General features: G+C 40.4%; 1 protein-coding gene and 1 long non-coding RNA gene across 5 annotated transcripts in view; one reads left to right on the top strand and one right to left on the bottom strand.

Annotated features, from left to right (window-relative positions):
• Positions 1 to 19,168, top strand: part of pde4ca (phosphodiesterase 4C, cAMP-specific a) — a 60,797-nt gene that overhangs the window by 3,022 nt on the left and 38,607 nt on the right. For 2 of the 4 annotated variants that reach the window (XM_034886802.1, XM_034886800.1), the window contains exon 1: positions 3,393 to 3,886. The exons of 1 other annotated variant lie outside the window; for it this stretch is intronic. In XM_034886802.1, coding sequence (XP_034742693.1) covers positions 3,624 to 3,886 — 263 coding nt within the window. In that variant the 5' untranslated portion in view covers positions 3,393 to 3,623. Of the gene's footprint in view, positions 1 to 3,392; positions 3,887 to 10,410; positions 11,604 to 19,168 lie in introns of those variants that run through there. One more of the 4 variants, XM_034886805.1, reaches the window with a different exon arrangement.
• Positions 11,729 to 19,168, bottom strand: part of LOC117953706 — a 12,751-nt gene continuing 5,311 nt past the window's right edge. The window contains exon 2 of the long non-coding RNA XR_004658667.1: positions 11,729 to 12,353. This is a non-coding gene — a long non-coding RNA (uncharacterized LOC117953706). The remainder of the gene's footprint in view (positions 12,354 to 19,168) is intronic.

Raw genomic sequence — 19,168 nt, 5'->3', positions numbered from 1 at the left:
ATAACTTCAGTTTTATCTGAGTTTAACATTAGAAAATTACAGGTCATCCAAGTTTTAATATCCTGAAGGCACGTTTGAGGTTTAGCTAACAAAGTGTCCTGCTTACGGCGTTGCTCTCCCCTCTATCACACTGCTAAATAATTATCACTATAAAAGTTCAGACAAACAAGGCTCTTGTGATTGTTTCCACAAAAACATTCAAGCTGCAAATACATTTGTGTTTTCCCGTTACACTCTATGTATACTGTGTGTGTGTGTATCTCTTATTCTGTGTTCTGCTTATCATGAATCATTCACACGTTGGAACAGCTGACGTGATGACATTTTACTAAAATTGTACTCTGTTCGAACACATTTCACACGACAAGTAATTATGGATTCATAGTAGTTAGTTGGAAGCAAAACAGGCATACTGTATACGAACATATTTTCTAAAGTCACATTCTCTTGAAAATTCTAAAATATCATTTAATTTAAATAGATGAACATGAATTTATTACCAGTGGTGCACTGCAAAACAGAAATATTTTACACACACAATAGCCCCAGATTGAAATATAGACATCGCACCTGTATTTAGATTTTTTAATTATCATGTCAAAATTCAGAAACATTCACAGAAAGAAATAGTGTTATGTAATGGATGTCATTTGTTTACACAATTCCAGTGATTCAAACTATGATTTTGCCTTCATGCTCTTTTATTTATGGCACGGTGGTGTAGGGGTTAGCGCTGTCGCCCCCCCCTTACCCTGTAAAAGATAAGCAGTTAAAGGTAATAGATGGATGGATGGATGGATGGACTCTTTTACTTAGGCGCAGTAAACTATGTTTCTGAACATTCTGTACAGCACGTGTGTAGAAACTGTCTGTAACTTGACATCATTTGTCAGCGTGTCAAGGCAAACACACTGGCATGCAGAGTCATCACATTTAATGTGCCATTGTCAAAACTCTACAGACTAGGCTCTAGAAAATAAATTGATATATTATAATAGGCCCATATTTATTCCACTAGTGTTTATAAATCAGGAGGTATAAAGCAATAGACATGACTCCTGTGTTGTTGATGGACTAAAAAGGCTTTCCTTGTGTTCCTTCTCTGTGAAGAGGGCCATGTGTTCGCCTGTTTACAAGCTGGTAGTGCAGTTTTGACGCATCGCCAGAAAAATTGTTTATGGAGCAGAATTTTAAAGCTGCAGGCTGTTTTAAAATGACAATGAGCTGGGAGTAGGGAACTCCAATCAAAATTAAGCTGAATTAGTTTATTATCATGTCACTAATTTGATATTACACCTTCTCAGTAGGAGAGAACAAGTAGTGTGAGCATACTCTGCCCACACGATGGATGATAGATGGGTTGGTGAGTCAGCATGATGTTGTCTTCAAGTCCTGGTATGTTTTCCCTGGTTTGGGAATCAGGTTTTCCAGTGAAAATCTGGAGATGGATCTTACGGGGAGCAGAATGCTTCCCAAAATCAGAAGATGAACAAAGTTTCCCGAATTGGGATGGATATCACGAAGGGCTGTGGTGGGGGTCTATTTTGAGTTTGAATAGAGCCATGATATGTGCTTCTTTGGAAACTTTCTTTCTTTCTTTTAGCTTTTTTTTGTTGCTAAAAATAGGTGCCTGAAAAGGGCTGAGACTAAACCAAAACATTAAAGTTGCAGGCCATAAAACCCAAATAAAGAGCTGAAAGGCCCTCATACGCTCTATAATGCTGAGGGAGTTTGGTGATAAATCTCTGTGGGGTCATCACTACCCCCTTTTTCACATTACACATCATTGTTTTTGTTTTTTTTTACATTATTTGTTGGGGTCTTTCCCCTTCACCATAGTGTCAGGGGATAGACATGAAAGGGGGAGAGAGATGTGGGGATGACACACAGCAAAGGGCGGTGGGTCGGACCCGAACCCAGCCAACATGGGGCGAACATTCCTACTGGGTGAGCTAGAGGCTGCCCCATTACACGTCCTAATGTGACTTATTGTTAATACAAAGGTATTGATAAGTGCAGCTATGAAAGAGGTTTGATACCTTTTGCTTCACTGACACACCAATTCAGTTCTGCCTTAAAGCACAGTATTTGTGTAATATGTAGATCTAAGGCAAAATCTCAGTAGGGGCTCTCAGAGCAAGCTGTACTGTGGGTTACTGCCCGTTAATGGCACTCCAGAGCAAAATATCATCCATAATAGATGTGTTGGTGATGCTGAAGTGATGAACCTGGTGTCTGCAAAGTGAAAGTTATTGACTGGGAAGGACAGAGCAGAAGTCACGTCCGGTGTTATACACTCATCCTTTGAAACGTACTTTAGTGATGACAGCTGATATAAAAAACTCAACATGCATTTGACCGGTACTGCATCTGCAGTGCTACATTTGCTACCGTAAGTACGGTACTATTGATCGAGAATACACAGAGTACAGTAACTCGGAGTGTATATTATTCAGAAAAAAACTTTTAACCAAAAACATTCTGCTCTCCCTTTCGTCTGTCATAGGTTCAAGCCCGTGTCAGATGTTCCAGCTCCCTAGGTTATTTCAGTTATTCTAGACAGCACCGGTGTTTAGCTGTGAGTCCTGAATCACAGGAGGACGTTTCCTCACTCTCCAGCGATAAACAAAGAGATTGGGTGGGGGTGAGGAGGATGATGTTGCCTCTGGTCACAGATAGAGAGCGCCATCGTGACAGCACCCATGCTCTCTATAGCTTTTATCTACCTCTGCTTTTTATAGTCAGAGGCCCTTCATGTGACTCTTCCTGGTGCACTAGGAGCATGTGAAAGGCAAAAAGGCTGTCTCTGAGGAAATAGACAACTTTATAACAAACAGCACCTCGGGGACCAGAGGGAAAAGCCTGAGTGTGCAAAGTCAGCTGGAGTGAGCATAAGAAAATCAAGCTGCGAGGCCAAGCCAGGCGACGGCTTAATGTTTATACACTGGAGGAAGTAATTATGGAGCATAGTTTGAAAGTTGATGAACAATATGCTCCTTAAGATTAGGAGTGAGGGGAAAGGGGGGGAGGGGGGCAGAGAGTTGCAACGAGGGAAAGAGAAGCAGACGGAGGTGATCTGTCATGCTTCTCCTGCCTGTAAATCAGACGTCCATATTTAGTTGGAGAGAGGGAAGGCCTAGCGCTAATGTAAACAAAGCCTGGGAGAGAGAGGCAGGGAGAGTGCATCAACACTAACGTTTGAGTTTCTTGCCCGGCACGGCAGTCAATGTGATCCCTAGGAAGAGACAAGAGAGAGACTGAAAGGGTTCAAATAAAGATAAAAAAAAGTCTGGTAGAGAGGTTGTAGTTTTGGCTTTTTGGTGCTCTTTTTGAATTTTGAAAGAAGCGTACTTGAGGGTTTTAATAAGAGAGTTTTGGTGTAATAATGAGGGGGCCTAGGTTTAGTTCAAATTTGAGGAAGTCAAGATTGGACCAGAGGCACTAACAGTTCCTGGATTTGGAAGGCAAGAGAGACAGCTACAGAAACTACCATGTCATGGGAAATCCCTGTCAAGTTCATTTGAGGAACAAGAGAAAAAGAGATCAGAGATTGTTCCTTGGACCAAAGTAAGCTAACAAGCGAAGGGACTAACTACCTGACCAGTGAGCATCCTCGTTTCACCATGAGTGAGCTGTGCTCCGAGAGCTCCGAGGAGGAGCAGGCTGAAGTTGAGGAGATGCCACAGGACCGAAGGGTGACCCGGCTGCCCATCATTCATCTCATGTCTCGATCTAAAGTGGGCTCCCCGGGAGGATCCCCAAAGATCTCACCCAAAGATTCCCCACGTGGTTCCCCTCGAAACTCCCCGCTGCTGTTCAGGAGGCTGCTGATGAACCGCAGCATCAACCTCCAGCGGCGCCGCTTCACTCTGGCCCACACGCCCAGGTAGAGTCCTTAACTCTGAGGCCAAGATGGCAAAGGTGACAACACTTAGTGAGCCACAAAACCACCACAGAAATACTTACTTAAATTCATAATCCAATATGAAATCATGTTGACAGACTTGCACTGTAACCTAAGCACTGAAGTTAATATTTCAAATAGTTTCTCTATTTGTTCTTTGCCCATAGCCTAATTTCTGTTTAATGTTTCAGTCAATGTGTGTAGTAGTAGTGGGTCTTGTCACGTGGCAGAGTGTTACTCTACTCAGCTGCAGATGTTTCTGTATTTTGTAAAATGTAGCACCGGAAGCAGTTTTGATCCTTTAATTAATTTAATGTATTTGCATGATTCTCGCTATTTTTAGGTGGTACCTTCATGGTTGAATGCACGTATTGTAGGTCGCTTTGGATAAAAGCATCAGCTAAATGAAGATAATGTTGTGTAATTTCTGGTTTACTATTGTGAAGGCAGCAGCCTTTCACGCCTCAAAGAATGGTTGCCCTCAAGCTTAGGTTGTGAAATGGATCCTGACCAGTTTCAGTTAAACACCCTGTCCTCTACCCGAAACTAAATCAGCCGTTGTTGCAGGGAAATTCTGCAAAATTAAGTTCCCATAATGTGGGCATTGTAAAGGTGCAGTTCCCTTCTCTATAAATAGACCAGCTGATATTTACTGAGACTATTACACAGTAGATGCAGCATGGTCACTGTTGAAACTTTGCTTGATTTTTGCTTCCTTAATGCTCTATATGCTTGTTTTGTTTGTGGCTGCAAAACACATGTGAGTCAGAAGAAACTCCCCGTGGATTTTGTTGATAATAGTTAAGAGTTGCAGTTAAAAAAGCTTGGTTTTAGGGCCTCATTTCCTACAGGTGGATGTGTTTTTTCAGAGCTTTTGTTTTCCTACTGAGCGGCATCATCTCAGTAAACACACAGCTCCACCACATCCCTGCTGTCGCTTGGTCAGCCGTTTGTTGTTCCATTTCTCTGTCAATCAAGCATTTTAATCTGTCAGTAACAAAACCTTTTTTTTAATGAAGCACAAATACATTTTGTAACAGGATATTTCCTGCTTAGCTGTAACATGTTTCATTTAGTCATTTCATTTGATACCTTTACAATCCATTACAGTGGCCGGTACTTGTTTGTACAGAGTGTTTCCAGCTGCCCTGCCATCGGCCAGCTCAGCTCTGGTGCCTGTGGATGGCTTTAGTTTTATGGGCCGTTATTGCATAAGACCTGACCCATGATTCCAATGCTAATTAAACATTTACTTGCCTAACGATGTCAAGGCAAGAGTTGTACGACCAGTTAAACCATACTTGACCGTAGAGAAGAAGAATATGCCTTAAACATATGTGAGGATGGATTTGCAAACATGCAGATATTTGTTCTTTTTTGTCAAGGGGACAGTTTATTTCCTTTTATGTGTGTAGGTTTGTTAGATTGTGTTTTTGCACATGCCTCCTATGTCTTTGTAAATGCTTGCTCCTTAGCATATACACAGGCCGGGCTGTCTTCAACTTGTTGCACTGATGCTAGATCACATCCATGTGAGGGAAATAAAATGAAAAGCATGGAAGAAACGCTAGCTGGTGCTGTAAAACCTTGTCTTATTTTTATTAGCAAGAAATGCATATTGATCGAAGAAGCTTACTAGTGAGCTCTAAAAGTGTTAACAAGTTCATTCACCTTTGCAAACATGTAGTCTGGAGTGTGATTTCCCGCACTTGTGTTTAATGATCTCCTCAAATGAGATTTACAGACACATTTCTTTTCCAAAGTTTACTGTAACTTTCGAAAACTGTTTCATTAATTTCGGTGGGTCTGTTGGAAATCTAAATATTAGAGGTCTAGTCAAGTGGATTTCAAGGCACAATCTGGAAAGTCAGATGCCTGCAGATATTCAACATGTCAGAGCTTTTATGTTGTACAGCCCTCGAGGTCGGGCCACTGGAAGTGTCCTTCTGCAGGGTATGTGCAGTGTCCCATAATGTCTGAGCTGAAGTAAATGGATGGACGTGAGTTATTGCAGGATGGCTGGCAAGGAGGAGGAATTAAACAAACTGGGGGTCCAGCGGAAAACAAATGTCGCCAAATATAGAACATACGCACAAAGTTATTTTCACTTACTATCTCAGTTGATTAAGCCTCTTTTTCCACTCCAGAGACACCACATCACATGTATTTTTTTTTGCGAAAGAAAACGTTGCCAAGCCAACTCTGGGGTGATGGACATTTGAGTTTCATTACGTCTTTCATTGATAAATTTCCAACATTTTCTAAAAGAAAAGAAGAATTTAAACACAATAATCAGCACTTTATTTGATGGACATCTGTAATCGATGAGGAGTATTGTCTTCTAAGGTGGATACAGCAGGGGGTAACATTAGCAACTAAACCGCAACACATATCACCATATATGACAACACAACAGTAAAACAATAGAAAGAAAGTAGAAAAAAACATGAATTGTGTGATATAATCTAAAATAATTTGCATGTGAGATTAGGACCGTGAAAGACGTTTTGCCACCAGTGATGTGTTTAGTGCCTGTTTAGATAATACTTAAAATATAATCTTTAGAAAATTATGTGGTGTCCAGGTATAAATCACTGACATTTCTTCATGCAGCCTTTTAAGGTTTTTAAAGTGATAATCTCAAATCATCCTATGTTTTTATTTATTTAAAGGTGCAATATATAACACTGACAGCTAGTGTTTAAACAGTTACTGTAGTACAAATTTTCTAATTCCTGGAGAGAGTCGTCTCCCCCGTCTCCCCCTCCCTAGACTCGAAGTTTACGGAGGTTTCCAGGCTTAGAACGCAGCATCCACAAAGATGTTGCTAGTCTCACATAGCCCGACATTACTTCAGAGCACAGCGGAGTAGAGATGTTAGATTCTTGGATTTATTGAAAGTCATAAAAGCCTTTGCTCACGCAGATCTCTCAACACCCTTTTTTTGGCTTAGAATTACAGTAGGAACCACTAAAAATAATGCTACCTTTCTGTCCTCTCAACCCGACTGAACACACTTTATTGTCTTAGAATTAAAGCAGAAAAGGAGCAAACTCTGCGTCCTTTTATTTATTTTTTTACCTAAAGTACAACTGGCAACTGGCCTGGCTGTCAAACGGGGCAGTTGGTAACAACACACAGGCCAAAACACAAACAGAAATTCATGGAACGGAAATTCCAAAAGGAGAAAATACTGGCATTAGCATTGTTGTCAGAGAAGATAATATTTCAACTTAGCATTGGCTGTAATATCTGATGACGCATAGGGGTCATTTTTGGATTTATTACGGTAAATATATTACATATTGGACCTTTAAATTTAAATTTATTTATGTTTATAGTAGTTTGGGATTATTTAATAAAATGTCAATGTAAGAATACGTGAACAAGGATGTTCCCACATTCCCTGGATGAAAGTTAACATTGCTTTTCCTGTTCTTTCCCACTAGAGGCTGCTATGTTGTGAAGTGAAGGCATGGAGACTCTAGGATGTGTTTCTGTAATGAGTCAGCGTAGAGGAAAGAGATATTAGCCTTTGACTGGTGTGTGACTGGGTAGGGACCGTTCATTCAGAAGGTGTAAAAAACATTGTTTGAATAGCTGTTATTGTTAGTTATTATAGTTATTGTTAGGAGCCTTTTTCCCATATGATGCTGGCTGATTGTGAATAATAGAGACAATGGGCTAACTCTGCATAGAAATTTGTAAACAAGTTTTTTCTAGAACGTCAGTTACATTGTGTGTATTTTACCCCCAAGTAGTTAATAGTATCTGTATCAAGCCACACATTTGGCCCATCCCACATAGCATTACAAGACACTGTTATTTATCAAACATTAAAATATATAATTTCCGGTAACACATATACAAACCCCAAAACAGTTGTCACAACATACACTTACGCTATACTTTCAAGTACCTATGCACTGAGCACTTTGATGCCCAGCTTCAGAATAGGCACTTTAACTTGATGTTTATCATGGACCAGGCCAGGAATTATGAACAGGGGGACAACATTTTCTAAATTAAGCCCCTTATCACCACCCACCCTCCGCTCTAACCCACCAACTCAGGCAATTTGAAATAAGCTCTTGGCCATTAGCCTCATAGTGACAGAGATGGAGTCTCTAACAAACATTTCTAAACCTAGTGTTATCGACCCATCTAGGCCATGTTCTGGATTCTCGATATGATCAGAAAGCAGAAAAGGTCAAGTCGGTTATTCAGTTAAAAAAGTCACACATTTATTTATATAGCTCATTTCATACCCGAAGTGATGAGAGGCCAGTTACAAAATATAAATTGAGTTTATTCACAAAGTCCGCATGAATTAAAAACACTAATAGGAAAAGGCCAACAGCACCACAATTTACCCGTTAATAATAACATTTTAAATGAAAGAAAACGAACAAACTCAATTGAGAAAGAAAACAAAATAACTAAATAAATACCCATTACTCTAAATTAATGTGAGAAAAAACAATGGCAGTCAATATAAATATATTAATATCAAGACAACATTAGACCACTATTCAGCATGTTTTAAGACACAATGTATTTCATAAAATGGTCAAACAGTAAGCCGTACCTTTGAGTCATTTAGGTTTCATTTACACCAGCAGCATGTTTTAATGTTGTGATAACCGATACTAAAAAAGGAAAAACAAAGACAATACACTTAACAACTTATAAGTACATGTTACTATATTTGATAACTTTCACGGTTCATATTTTACAATCATTATCTCCATTCCAAGTTTCAGCTTATCTAAACAGCTGACTGGTATTGCAAGCAGGAGAATGTAAAGATTAAATAGCAGAGGTCCAAGAATTGAAATGACTGTGGCAGTTACATTCCTTCATTTCCCTTAAAACAAAACAAGGAGAGGAAAAAGGCCCTCCCATGAATACTTTGAGAAAAGTAAAATCAAACAATGATGAATAAATGACTGCAAGGCAATACATCATAAGATCAAATCACAAGTGAACAAATCCATTATCTCTTTATTCATTTTATTTTTTCCTCTGTTACTGGGCTTTTCTATTCTGAGCCCTTGATTTGTGGTGTGGCAGCACATCTGACCCTCATTGTTATTGTGAACATTGTTTCAGATGACAAGTTGAAATGTGTTTTAATTTTAAGAATACATTTATTTATCATGTAAATACATTTTACTTGGCTTGTCGGTGAAATACAGAAGTCAGGAAGTAAATTGTTGGACTTGATCCAATTTAAGTGTCAACCTTACCCCTGTTTTCCACCGGGCACGTCTGCGCTGCGTTCTGGTTGCATAGCAACCCCCACAGGCACTTCTGGGCATTCAAGTCAACGCTTGATAATCCACCAGCTGCGGCATCTTAGAAGCGTAAAACAGCTCTCTGCTCTGCTAAAGATATGCGGCAGGTCTACTTTCACGCGAGCCGCAGGCTGAGACTATCCAGTCAATTTACCAACCCCCCCCCCCAACAATATAGTATACGTCTCCTCAACAACATCATGGATGACGAGAGATTCACTTTGGAGGTGGAAAAAAATAACAAAACAGACGTCACAGATCTTTTTTTTAAAAGCAACACAAGAACAGAGAAGGCATGGGGTTTGAGTGCTGGAGGGCTTGGAGTAGAATGTAGATACTAGCTTAATGAACACGTGATTGTCCTTCAAAGTACATGTAGAGACAATATAATCCGTGAGTCGGCCAGCAAGAAGCTTCGCTTCTGAGACGCTCAGGTGTGATATGGTGCATGGCGGACGACGGAACAAAACTGGCTTTCAGCACAGACGCACAGTGGAAAATCTGGGTTTAAGATTTTTATGGGCCCGGCTGGGTCTTGGGACGGAGTCATCCGTACCCTTTTTCCTCCCTGATGGCCAGGCTGTCATGGACAGTAATAAACCTCAGATGTCTTGTAATGGACACTTCCTGTCTGCTTTCTCTCTCTTATTATGAAAAATGTCCTTCCATTCTAATCAAGTGTTCTCTTTTTCACAGTCACCAATTTGACAGCACCAAATCTTTGTTTAACAGTAAAAAAAGGATATTGTGCGGCTTAGGTGGATTATATTGTGGCATGAGAGGAGAACTAAATATTAAAAAGGAAAATTGAATTACACACACTATATTGAAGTATTGATTGACTGGTGAACTATTGTGACTGCTGGCATGGAGGCAGGCTGGTGACACGAAAACTGTACACACGCTCATAGAAACAAACTTGTACTTGTAACACTCTAATATAGGTCTTTTTCTTCATTCTTTCTCTTCTTCTTTTCTACTTTCACCTCAACTCTATTTGTCCTGCTTTAACCCCAGTGCTGTTCAAAGTTGTCCACTTTCTCTGTGCTTTCTCTTCTTGTAATTTGCTCTCTCTCCCTCTCTCTGTCTCTCTCTCTCAACCAACCAGCACCCCACCCCTTCTCTCTCTCTCTCTCTCTCTCTCTCAACCATCCAGCACTCCACCCCTTCTCTCTCCCTCCACCATATGCCTCTCTCTCTCTCCCTCTCACTCTCTAGGGAGATAGAGTTGTTGTTGTTTGTTGTATTAAGCCCAAATTTGGTCCCACCACTCTCAAGAGAGAAGAGAAGAGATAGCAGGAGTCAGTTATGGCCCACTGACAGGGGACTACATGGGACGGCCCACTCCAAAGAGCATCTGATGGGATTATAACTCTTTCCAGCTCACTTTTTCCCCCACTAAGAATAACTCAGTCTGTTTGGTGGTGCAGCATCACAGAGGCAACCCAATGTTCAGATGGACATCTTTGTCTCTAGTTTGTTGGACCTGATTTTTAAAGACAGAAAAATACCTTGGAGCCGTTGCTGAGGATTTTTTTTTTTGCTGCTCAATCTTTCTGTTTTCCATTTAGGACTACGTGGAGAGAGAAAGCACACACGAGAGAAGTGTTTGTCTTGGCAAGTGTGTGGTGGACTGAAAGCAGAACGAATAAGGAAGTTGTCCCAGATGAGCCCTGACAGCTTATCCAACACTCAATTGCACCTAAATTTGATTCAGCCCCATATTTTCACTGTCAGTGAGATGACTGGCTAACTTGTCTCTAACAGTCAAGATTCGTTGCCTTTTTAGGATCTTCACAGACTTGTACACACACACACAACACACACACACACACACACACACGCTGAGCTGGACCTTATTGAATCTTCCTTTTCCACTAAAACACATGGACATATCCTTAACACGGGGACCAAAAGCTGAACCGCTAATTGAATTTCCAGTTTGATGCACTTGCTGGAAATAGCTTCTAGCTAATAACCTTTATCTTGTAAATACAGAGATTACTTAGCAGCCCTGTCTTCCTTTCAGTTTTGTTTGCACCAGGTGCAGCTGATGAGTCTATTGTGATTTGCATACTGGCGTTGTTTTACAAGTTGTCATTCTTGGACCTGTTCTTCCTGCACTACCCTGTCAGAGGGACCTGTTTCCTATAACTTGTAACCCCTGGACAACATAAAGGAATGTGAACAGCTCTCGTTTCCGATTCATGACAGCATGGGGGTTTTGGTTGTGCCACAGAAGTTCACTTTGTTTATCCCTCACCTCCCAAAGCTGCTGTTTTGATGCCCCTCTGAACCCGTCCTAACTCTTTTCAAACTGCCAATAAAATGATGAACAAAGACTCTCGCTTTTCAAGAAAGATGCATGGCAACTTCTCCACCCGCAGGCACTCGTGTATTGGGTATGTATACGGTTGTGTGTTGTGTTAAGCTTTTTGACTGTTATGACAGTTGCTGACGTGCAGCGATAGCAACATAATACATGTGTTTGCAGATGTTCATGAGGTATTGGGAGCTATTTTACTTGTTTTTTTAATCTAGCAAGTACCTGTTATTCCCTTTGATAGTACATTAAATATAATCAGCCGTTGAAAGTATTTTTTGACACTGTCGCTCTGTTGCTGTGCCAACAGTTGTATTCCATTGTGTTGGTGTTGTGTACTCGTGATGTTTTCAGGCCCCAGTCTGTACCTTTTAGATTGCATAAGATTTCAAAAAGTTATTTAAGGTGGAAAACATTTTAACGTGGGATTAAATCCCTTGGCAACTCTGACAGATTAAAGTAGTGCTAATACTTATTAAGTGGTGAGTCTGCACCTGTGTCCTGTTTAACTTCAACCCTGTTTAATGGCAAAAAAACTAGAAAATGACCCAGTGTGTGCTGTGGTGAAGCCGGTGGGTGTTGCTGTTGGTGTGCTGCTTGCTGTGGTTGGCGTTGTTGAACTCCGGGTGGCATGGTGGATCGATGGCTCTGTCCACTGATGGTCCTCCTTGGGGTCCATGGACCAGAGCCAAGCCGAAGTGTCTGTGTTAGGCACTGGATGACTGTCATGTGGTCCAGGACGTTTGGGTTTCATAACAGGACTGAAGAAATATTGGCTCATTGTCCATGACAGTAGTAGATGGAGCAGATTGCAGCTCTTTTTTCTATCCTTTAGGAAAAAAAACAGAGAGGGATAAGAAAAGTGTCAAATGAACTCTTCAACATGGTCTCTTGTCTACACACTGATGAGACTGATTGGCTTAATTGTTGTTGTAACTTGATACAACTGTCTTATAACCAGGCCCAAAACATAAAGTGTACTACAGCTATCATGAGATCCCTGCAGGACCTGCAGGTTATGTAAGTTTACAGAGACCAAAAACAGAGACTTAATGCATTAAAAATACAAGTATACACACAAAGCATATGAATATGCACACATAGGGATCTGGAGGTCAACATCACTCCATATGCACTGTGAAAGGCAACTCACAATCGGAGCTGCTTAAAAATAAGCTTGCACAGATTCATAAAGAATCTTTTCTTTCTTGTACTGAAAGAAAAAAAGGAACATTTCAGATCTGTTGTGGGATTGTTTTTTAATTTGTGCTCAACGTGTGGTATACTTTTCTGAACTCTAGGCATGAAGCATGTGCTTCACAAGTGTCATCTGAACTCCTCCAGCCGTGAGCCTGTTTGGATCATATGAGGAGATCAAAGCAGGAGATTTTAGACCCCAACCAGGGACACAGAAGTGCAGAAGTTAACAGAACAAACCTCTATTCTCTTTACCTGATTTCTACGTCAAAAAAAAAAATACTGAAGTGGAGTCACTGCTGGGAGCTTCACATCAGTGTAAAGTTCAAAAGTTGCATTTCATTTTAAGCACCAGTATAGACATTTATACTGTATATTTATGTTCAAAAAATGATGTTCAAAATTGGTTTATTATTAGGATAAATCCCTTTGAGACGTATCATCTCATTTTCGAGGGGGTCCCGACAATATTTTTGGTATGGTGATGGAGAAGATATCATTGATGTGTGTGTGTGTGTGTGTGTGTGTGTTACAGCAGTACTTAGATTTGGTAAAGTAGTAATTGTTTGTAAATAAATCATTTTCTTTGCCATTGTGCAACTGAGACAAAGCAGTCTCTTGTAATCCAGATGTGTTTGTTACAATAGAGACAGCTCTCATCCTCACTTGTACTAACAGTACCAGGGCACTATTCATCTTCTGATCACACACACACACACTCACACACACACACACACACACACACACATACACACAGTCGTGTCTGCCTATCTTTGTGGGGACCAGTGATTGACATAATGCATTCTCTAGCCCTTAACCTTAACCATCAAACCTAAATGCCTAACCCTCACCCTAACCCTAACCATAACCTAACTCTAACCCCACTCCTAAAACCAAGTCTTAGTCCTCAAAAAGCCCTTTAAGGGTATGGGGACCAGCATTTTGGTCCCCACAAAGCAGTCAGCAATAAGGTATATAAGTATACTGTTTTCACAGGTTTTGGTCCCCACAAATGTAGCTATACCTAGACCACACGCACACACACCTTAGTAAACTTGCCGTCTCTGCCAGCGTGGTACATTTAAATGACACAGGCCCTTAGTCAGTATCATAAGAAGATAGTTGGTGCTGCATCCATTTAGCTCGTAGCAGGTTGAGAAGATGCGATTTTATGAGAGCAAAAGAGACAGACACAACGGCCGACCAAGTGGGGTATAGAGATAATTTAGGCAAAGAGGGCAAAGGCACAGACGAGAGGGCGGTGAAGAAGTGATAGAGAGGACGTGAGTAGAGATAGTACCACTCCCAGTGCCGAGATAATGACAGGAAGGAGAGGGTTAGAACAATAACAGGGGGGGATGGGGGGTAACAGGGTAAAGAGAAAACAAAAAGGGTTTTCTGAGGGGCAGAAAGTGATTGTGACTGAAAGAATAACGAGGAAAAAAGTGTCAACTGAGGCGATTCAACCAAAGGGCAACAGTGTCAATGTCAGAGGTCCCAATATAGCTGCCAGCCCCCCTCCTCAAACACACACCCAGATTAGTCAATAGAGCCTGTGTGACTGTGGCGGGCTGGCTGCTGTGTGCGTCACCGCTGTACTCCATATTTTCAGCATGACTGATTTCCCCAATTGCCTCCAGAGCCTCATCGATTCCTGAGGCTGGCAGCAACAGCAGCAGGGTACAACCGCTGCTGAAATTCAAAACTAGTTACTATACTGTATTTCTGTGAGAGGACACAGGCATATTTCCTTTATCCAAGAAAGGGTAAAAAGTTGAATACCTCCAAAACACATTTGTAATGTGCTATGTACCGAACAGCTTTAGTCATTAGTATTAGTTATCAGTCAAAAAATGTTGTGCTGATACCAATACCTTGACTTTGATACTGGTTCCTAAACCATACCTTTTTTGACACCAGTTTTATAAAACAATAATAAATTACAACATTACACATTACGGCACAAAACTTTTTATTCTTTCTTCCGCAAAAAACTATGTGAGCCCCGTTTCTGTGCGTAACGTCGAGTTTTTTTTTAACTCAAGTATTGTTAGATATTTTTATTTTTTTATTTTGCAAGCATAATGTGAAGAATTACATTGATGAATGGCATTCCTCATTTTTCAAGTCCTTCACAAAATCACAAAACAGACAAGACATGCAAAAATGTAATTAAAAAAACTATATTATTAGAGCATTATTAATTCTTATAGATGCATGCTGCATGCTTATTGGCTCACTGACGCTGATGCTGTTTACTCCTTAGGTATTGAAATTGGGTTTTGAATGACGAGGCATTTGTCGATACTCAATTCTAAGGAGGCAATTTGGTCGGTGCCTAAAAACTATTGAAGTCAGTTTAATATATATTAATATTTCACTTTTTTTAAATTTGTAAATGTGTTGTTTTGTTTCACTTCTTCTTTCACTTCTTTTTTTGGGTGAATAAATGCATGTGAGAAATCCTGTCACTTGCGTCAGACGTTGGTGCTGGCTGTAAGCTGTGTGATACATTAGGATCAGGATGAGTGTTCATTGTAACCACTAGAGGGGGAAACACACTAAGTTATGATCAGAGACTGAGCGCCAGAAGCTCCTGCAGACCAAGCAGTTGTTTGACATGGGGATAAAAACGTGGTGGTTCCCTAGATTATGATTGTATTTTTAGGATACTGAAAGAGTCTGGGAAGAATGAAACTTCCATGGGGCTGTGGAGAGTAAAGGTAATGTAAAAGGATGTGTTTGGAGCAATTAAATTAAATTTACATTAATACATTGGTATTGATATACTGTACCTGGCCAAATTAAACAGTTATTTAGGTTTTTTCTTTAAAGGCACAGTAGCTTCAGATTGACACTTTTACACTCCAAAACTCTTCAATTCTGTACACTTTATTTAATATTGTATTTGTGTACTTAATTTACTAAATATTTTCATTCTTTTTCACCTTATTATAATTCTATTGCTGCTTCTTTTGTGCGTAACGTCGAGCCGCTTCTTTTGGGGCGGCTGTGGCTCAGTGGTAGAGTGGTTGCCTGCCAATCGGAAGGTTTGTGGTTCGATCCCCGCCCCTGCAGTCATTGTCGAAGTGTCCTTGGGCAAGGCACTGAACCCCAAGTTGCCCCCGGTGCTGCGCATCGGAGTGTGAATGTGTGTGAATGTTTATCTGATGAGCAGGTGGCACCTTGTACGGCAGCCCCGGCCACAGTGTATGAATGTGTGTGAATGGTGAATGTTTCCTGTAGATGTAAAAGCGCTTTGAGCAGTTGTTAAGACTGGAAAAGCGCTATATAAATACAGCACATTTACATTTACATTTACATTCTTCTATATACTCTGTGATTATGACTTCTATTGCTCATCCAGTCATTCTGCTCTTCCTGAGGTTCGTCCCTGTTTTTCTTAACCCAGATTGCAACTTTGAGGATAGAGAGTGTCATATGTTGAGGATACTGTAAAGCACTCTTAGACAAATCTGTGATTCTGGGCTACATCAATAAAATCAACAAGACTTATCAGCCAGCTGCCTTACTGGTTCGTAACATGTAACCTGTGTAGTTTGTACATCGGCTACTTGAAGCAAAAGTGTGCAGAAGAAGGGATGTGTGTCAGAAATGTAGTGCAGAGGAAATACCAATACAAGCACACTACACATACAAATTGTTCCTAATTACAGCTGAGCACATTGACTTTAGTTAATTTAGTGTGACTAATAAATACTGTGCTAACCTCTAATAATTATAAAAACATTTTAAATGTGATTTTTAATTACATTTTAATAGTCTTGCCAAATGAATGTAACATAAAGGTATTTTATGATCATTCGCATGATGTCAAAATGGAGAATTTATTTTTTTTATTTTCTTTTTTAGATCTACCATTCACTGATTTACTGCATGTGTAACTAGCCTTACTTACTCTGACTATTGCATACACAGAACCCATAAAAATAAAATAAAATTCACATATATTCACATATATTTACTGTAGCATACACAATGGGTAAGCTTGTATAAAGTAGGTGGCATTTTTTTCAGAGCTTAAATGGTGACGTGGCCCTTGTTTTTTCCTACAAAGACTTCCCTGCAGAAGGAGTGGCCACCTGCCATCTGGGTGTGCAGACAGACCTGAGAGCATCTCAATGTGTGTGCCTCTGAGTGTGTGTCAATGTCCCTGAACGTACAGGCGTTAGTGAGTTCCCTTGTGATTATGTCCTCGTCTTTTTTGGCTGTTTGTGTGTGTGTGTTTGCGTGTGTACGTGCAAGTCTGTCATCCACCCAATCCCCAAATCAGAGCCCCAAACCCTTCCGTCATGCTAACAGATGGCAGCCTAATGAATCATGAGACGACACACTGATAGCCTTTACTACAGTACATGCTGTGACACGCAATCGACATCACCGAGACTCAGTTAAATATAGGCCGCTAGCAGAAGCAGACACATGCTGACACCCTGGTGCTGCTGCTTTGTTATATACGCAGTATTTTAGATGACATTTGTACCGTGAAGAAATGTGTTTTAGTGTGTTTGCTTTTCTCTTGCTCTGTAGTAATCACCTCTCATTTGAAATAACTACAACAGCTACAGAGCTGTTTGGGTGCCTATGAAGCTATATAACAATCTGCAACCCTGCATTCAAAAAGTTACTGTTTATGTGAGAGAGGAGTCCGTTTGTTTCTTTTTAAAGGAAGCAGTCATTTTTGAGAATGGTTCTTCCTGGAGATTATGTTGCAGATGTTGAAAACTACCAGTGGAAGATGGCAGCCCTGTATATACGCCTGTGTGTGTGTGTGTGTGTGTGTGTGTGTGTGTGTGTGTTTTTTATGTACCCTATTCTTCTGTAGCTGTATTTTGTACCTCAGCTGTATTTTACACCTCACTATGTTAACCTCTTGATCTTTGCAGTACCCAACATGGGTCCCTCTAAAAAACTCACCCGGCTGAGCTGGTCCAAACAAAAAAGATAGAAAATGTGCTCAATTCAGGAAAAATGTGTGTATACAATTGCACAATACATTTGGAATATTTCTATATAATTAAATGATGCAGCAAACAACATTTTGAATATCTTTTCTCCAAGGTTGATCAGACACTAACAAGTCAAATCATATTTGTTCATACTTTTTGTGGACCCACACAAATGGGTTTTTACTGGTGTAAGCAATATGTCTTTTAGAACAGAAGCTGGCGTAAAATTTACAACACTCTTGTTAGCATGGCAGCTGTTTTAAATTTGCGATGTGGGACATCAGCAGAGAGGGTGTTTATGAATTGCTCATCAGTTTTTGCTGTGTTAGAGCAGAGGTCTTCAACCTTTTTATGTCAAGGAGCACTTAGCTGAAAGAGAGACAGAGTAAGGCCCCCCAACCGCATGTAGCCTACTGTAAAAAAGTAAGTTGCATTAAACTGAGCCAGACGGATGAAAATGTAACTTTGACTGTATAGCCACTAGGGATGAGCGAGTACAGCATTATCTGTATCTGTATCTGTATCTGTTTACCACATGAATTATCTGTATCCGTAATCGTACTCGGACTGGGCGGGGCCTAAACCTGGGCGGGGCCTAAATCAGCAATACATTTTTTATATTTATTGCTGATTTGAAAACTATTTACATGACAGCATCAAGCTTCAGATCAATGGTGTTGTCATGGTAACAAACATACCATATACAGAACGTTTTTTAACAATGAATACAACACATGCAGTTGCAATTATTGCCCTCATTTCATCATATAACCCCGGTCCTTCAGCAGCTCCACTGGCTTCCAGTTCAATTCAGAATACAATTTAAAATCCTTCTCCATACTTTCAAAGCCATCCATAACCTTGCTCCTCCATATCTATCAGAACTCCTTCACATCGCCGTCCCCTCCCGCTCCCTCAGATCTTCCTCCTCCCTCCACCTCACTGTCCCCCCAGCTCGACTCATCACCGTGGGGAACAGAGCCTTCAGCCGCTCTGCTCCCCAGCTCTGGAACTCACTCCCACCCGACCTCCGCAATATCGACTCTCTCCCCCTGTTCAAAACTAGACTCAAAACCCATCTGTTCCAGCTCGCTTATCTGTAAATACACTGTTCCTGTTTTATTGTTTTGTTTTTTGTTTTATTTGTTTTGTTTTACTACTTACATTTTTCTGTTCCCTGTCTTTTATTGTCTGTAAAGCGTCCTTGAGTGTTAGAAAGGCGCTGTTAAATAAAATGTATTATTATTATTATTATTATTATTATGAAGTAAAATGTAATGAACAAGAGTTTTCATACTCAGTATAACTTTCTTTTTTAAACTTTTTATTTTTTTATGATCAGTGTGATTTTGTTAGTTTTTGGTTCTTTTTTATTTTTTTTATTTCCACACCAGGTATATGTGTGTGTGTGTTTGTGTGTGTGTTTGTGTGAGTAAGAGAGAGAGACACAGAGAGAGAGGGGGCAGGGGGGGGGGGG

The sequence above is a fragment of the Etheostoma cragini genome, chromosome 12, assembly GCF_013103735.1.
Source record: "Etheostoma cragini isolate CJK2018 chromosome 12, CSU_Ecrag_1.0, whole genome shotgun sequence".
NCBI lineage: Eukaryota > Metazoa > Chordata > Actinopteri > Perciformes > Percidae > Etheostoma > Etheostoma cragini.
This window is presented reverse-complemented; position numbering and strand designations above follow the sequence as displayed.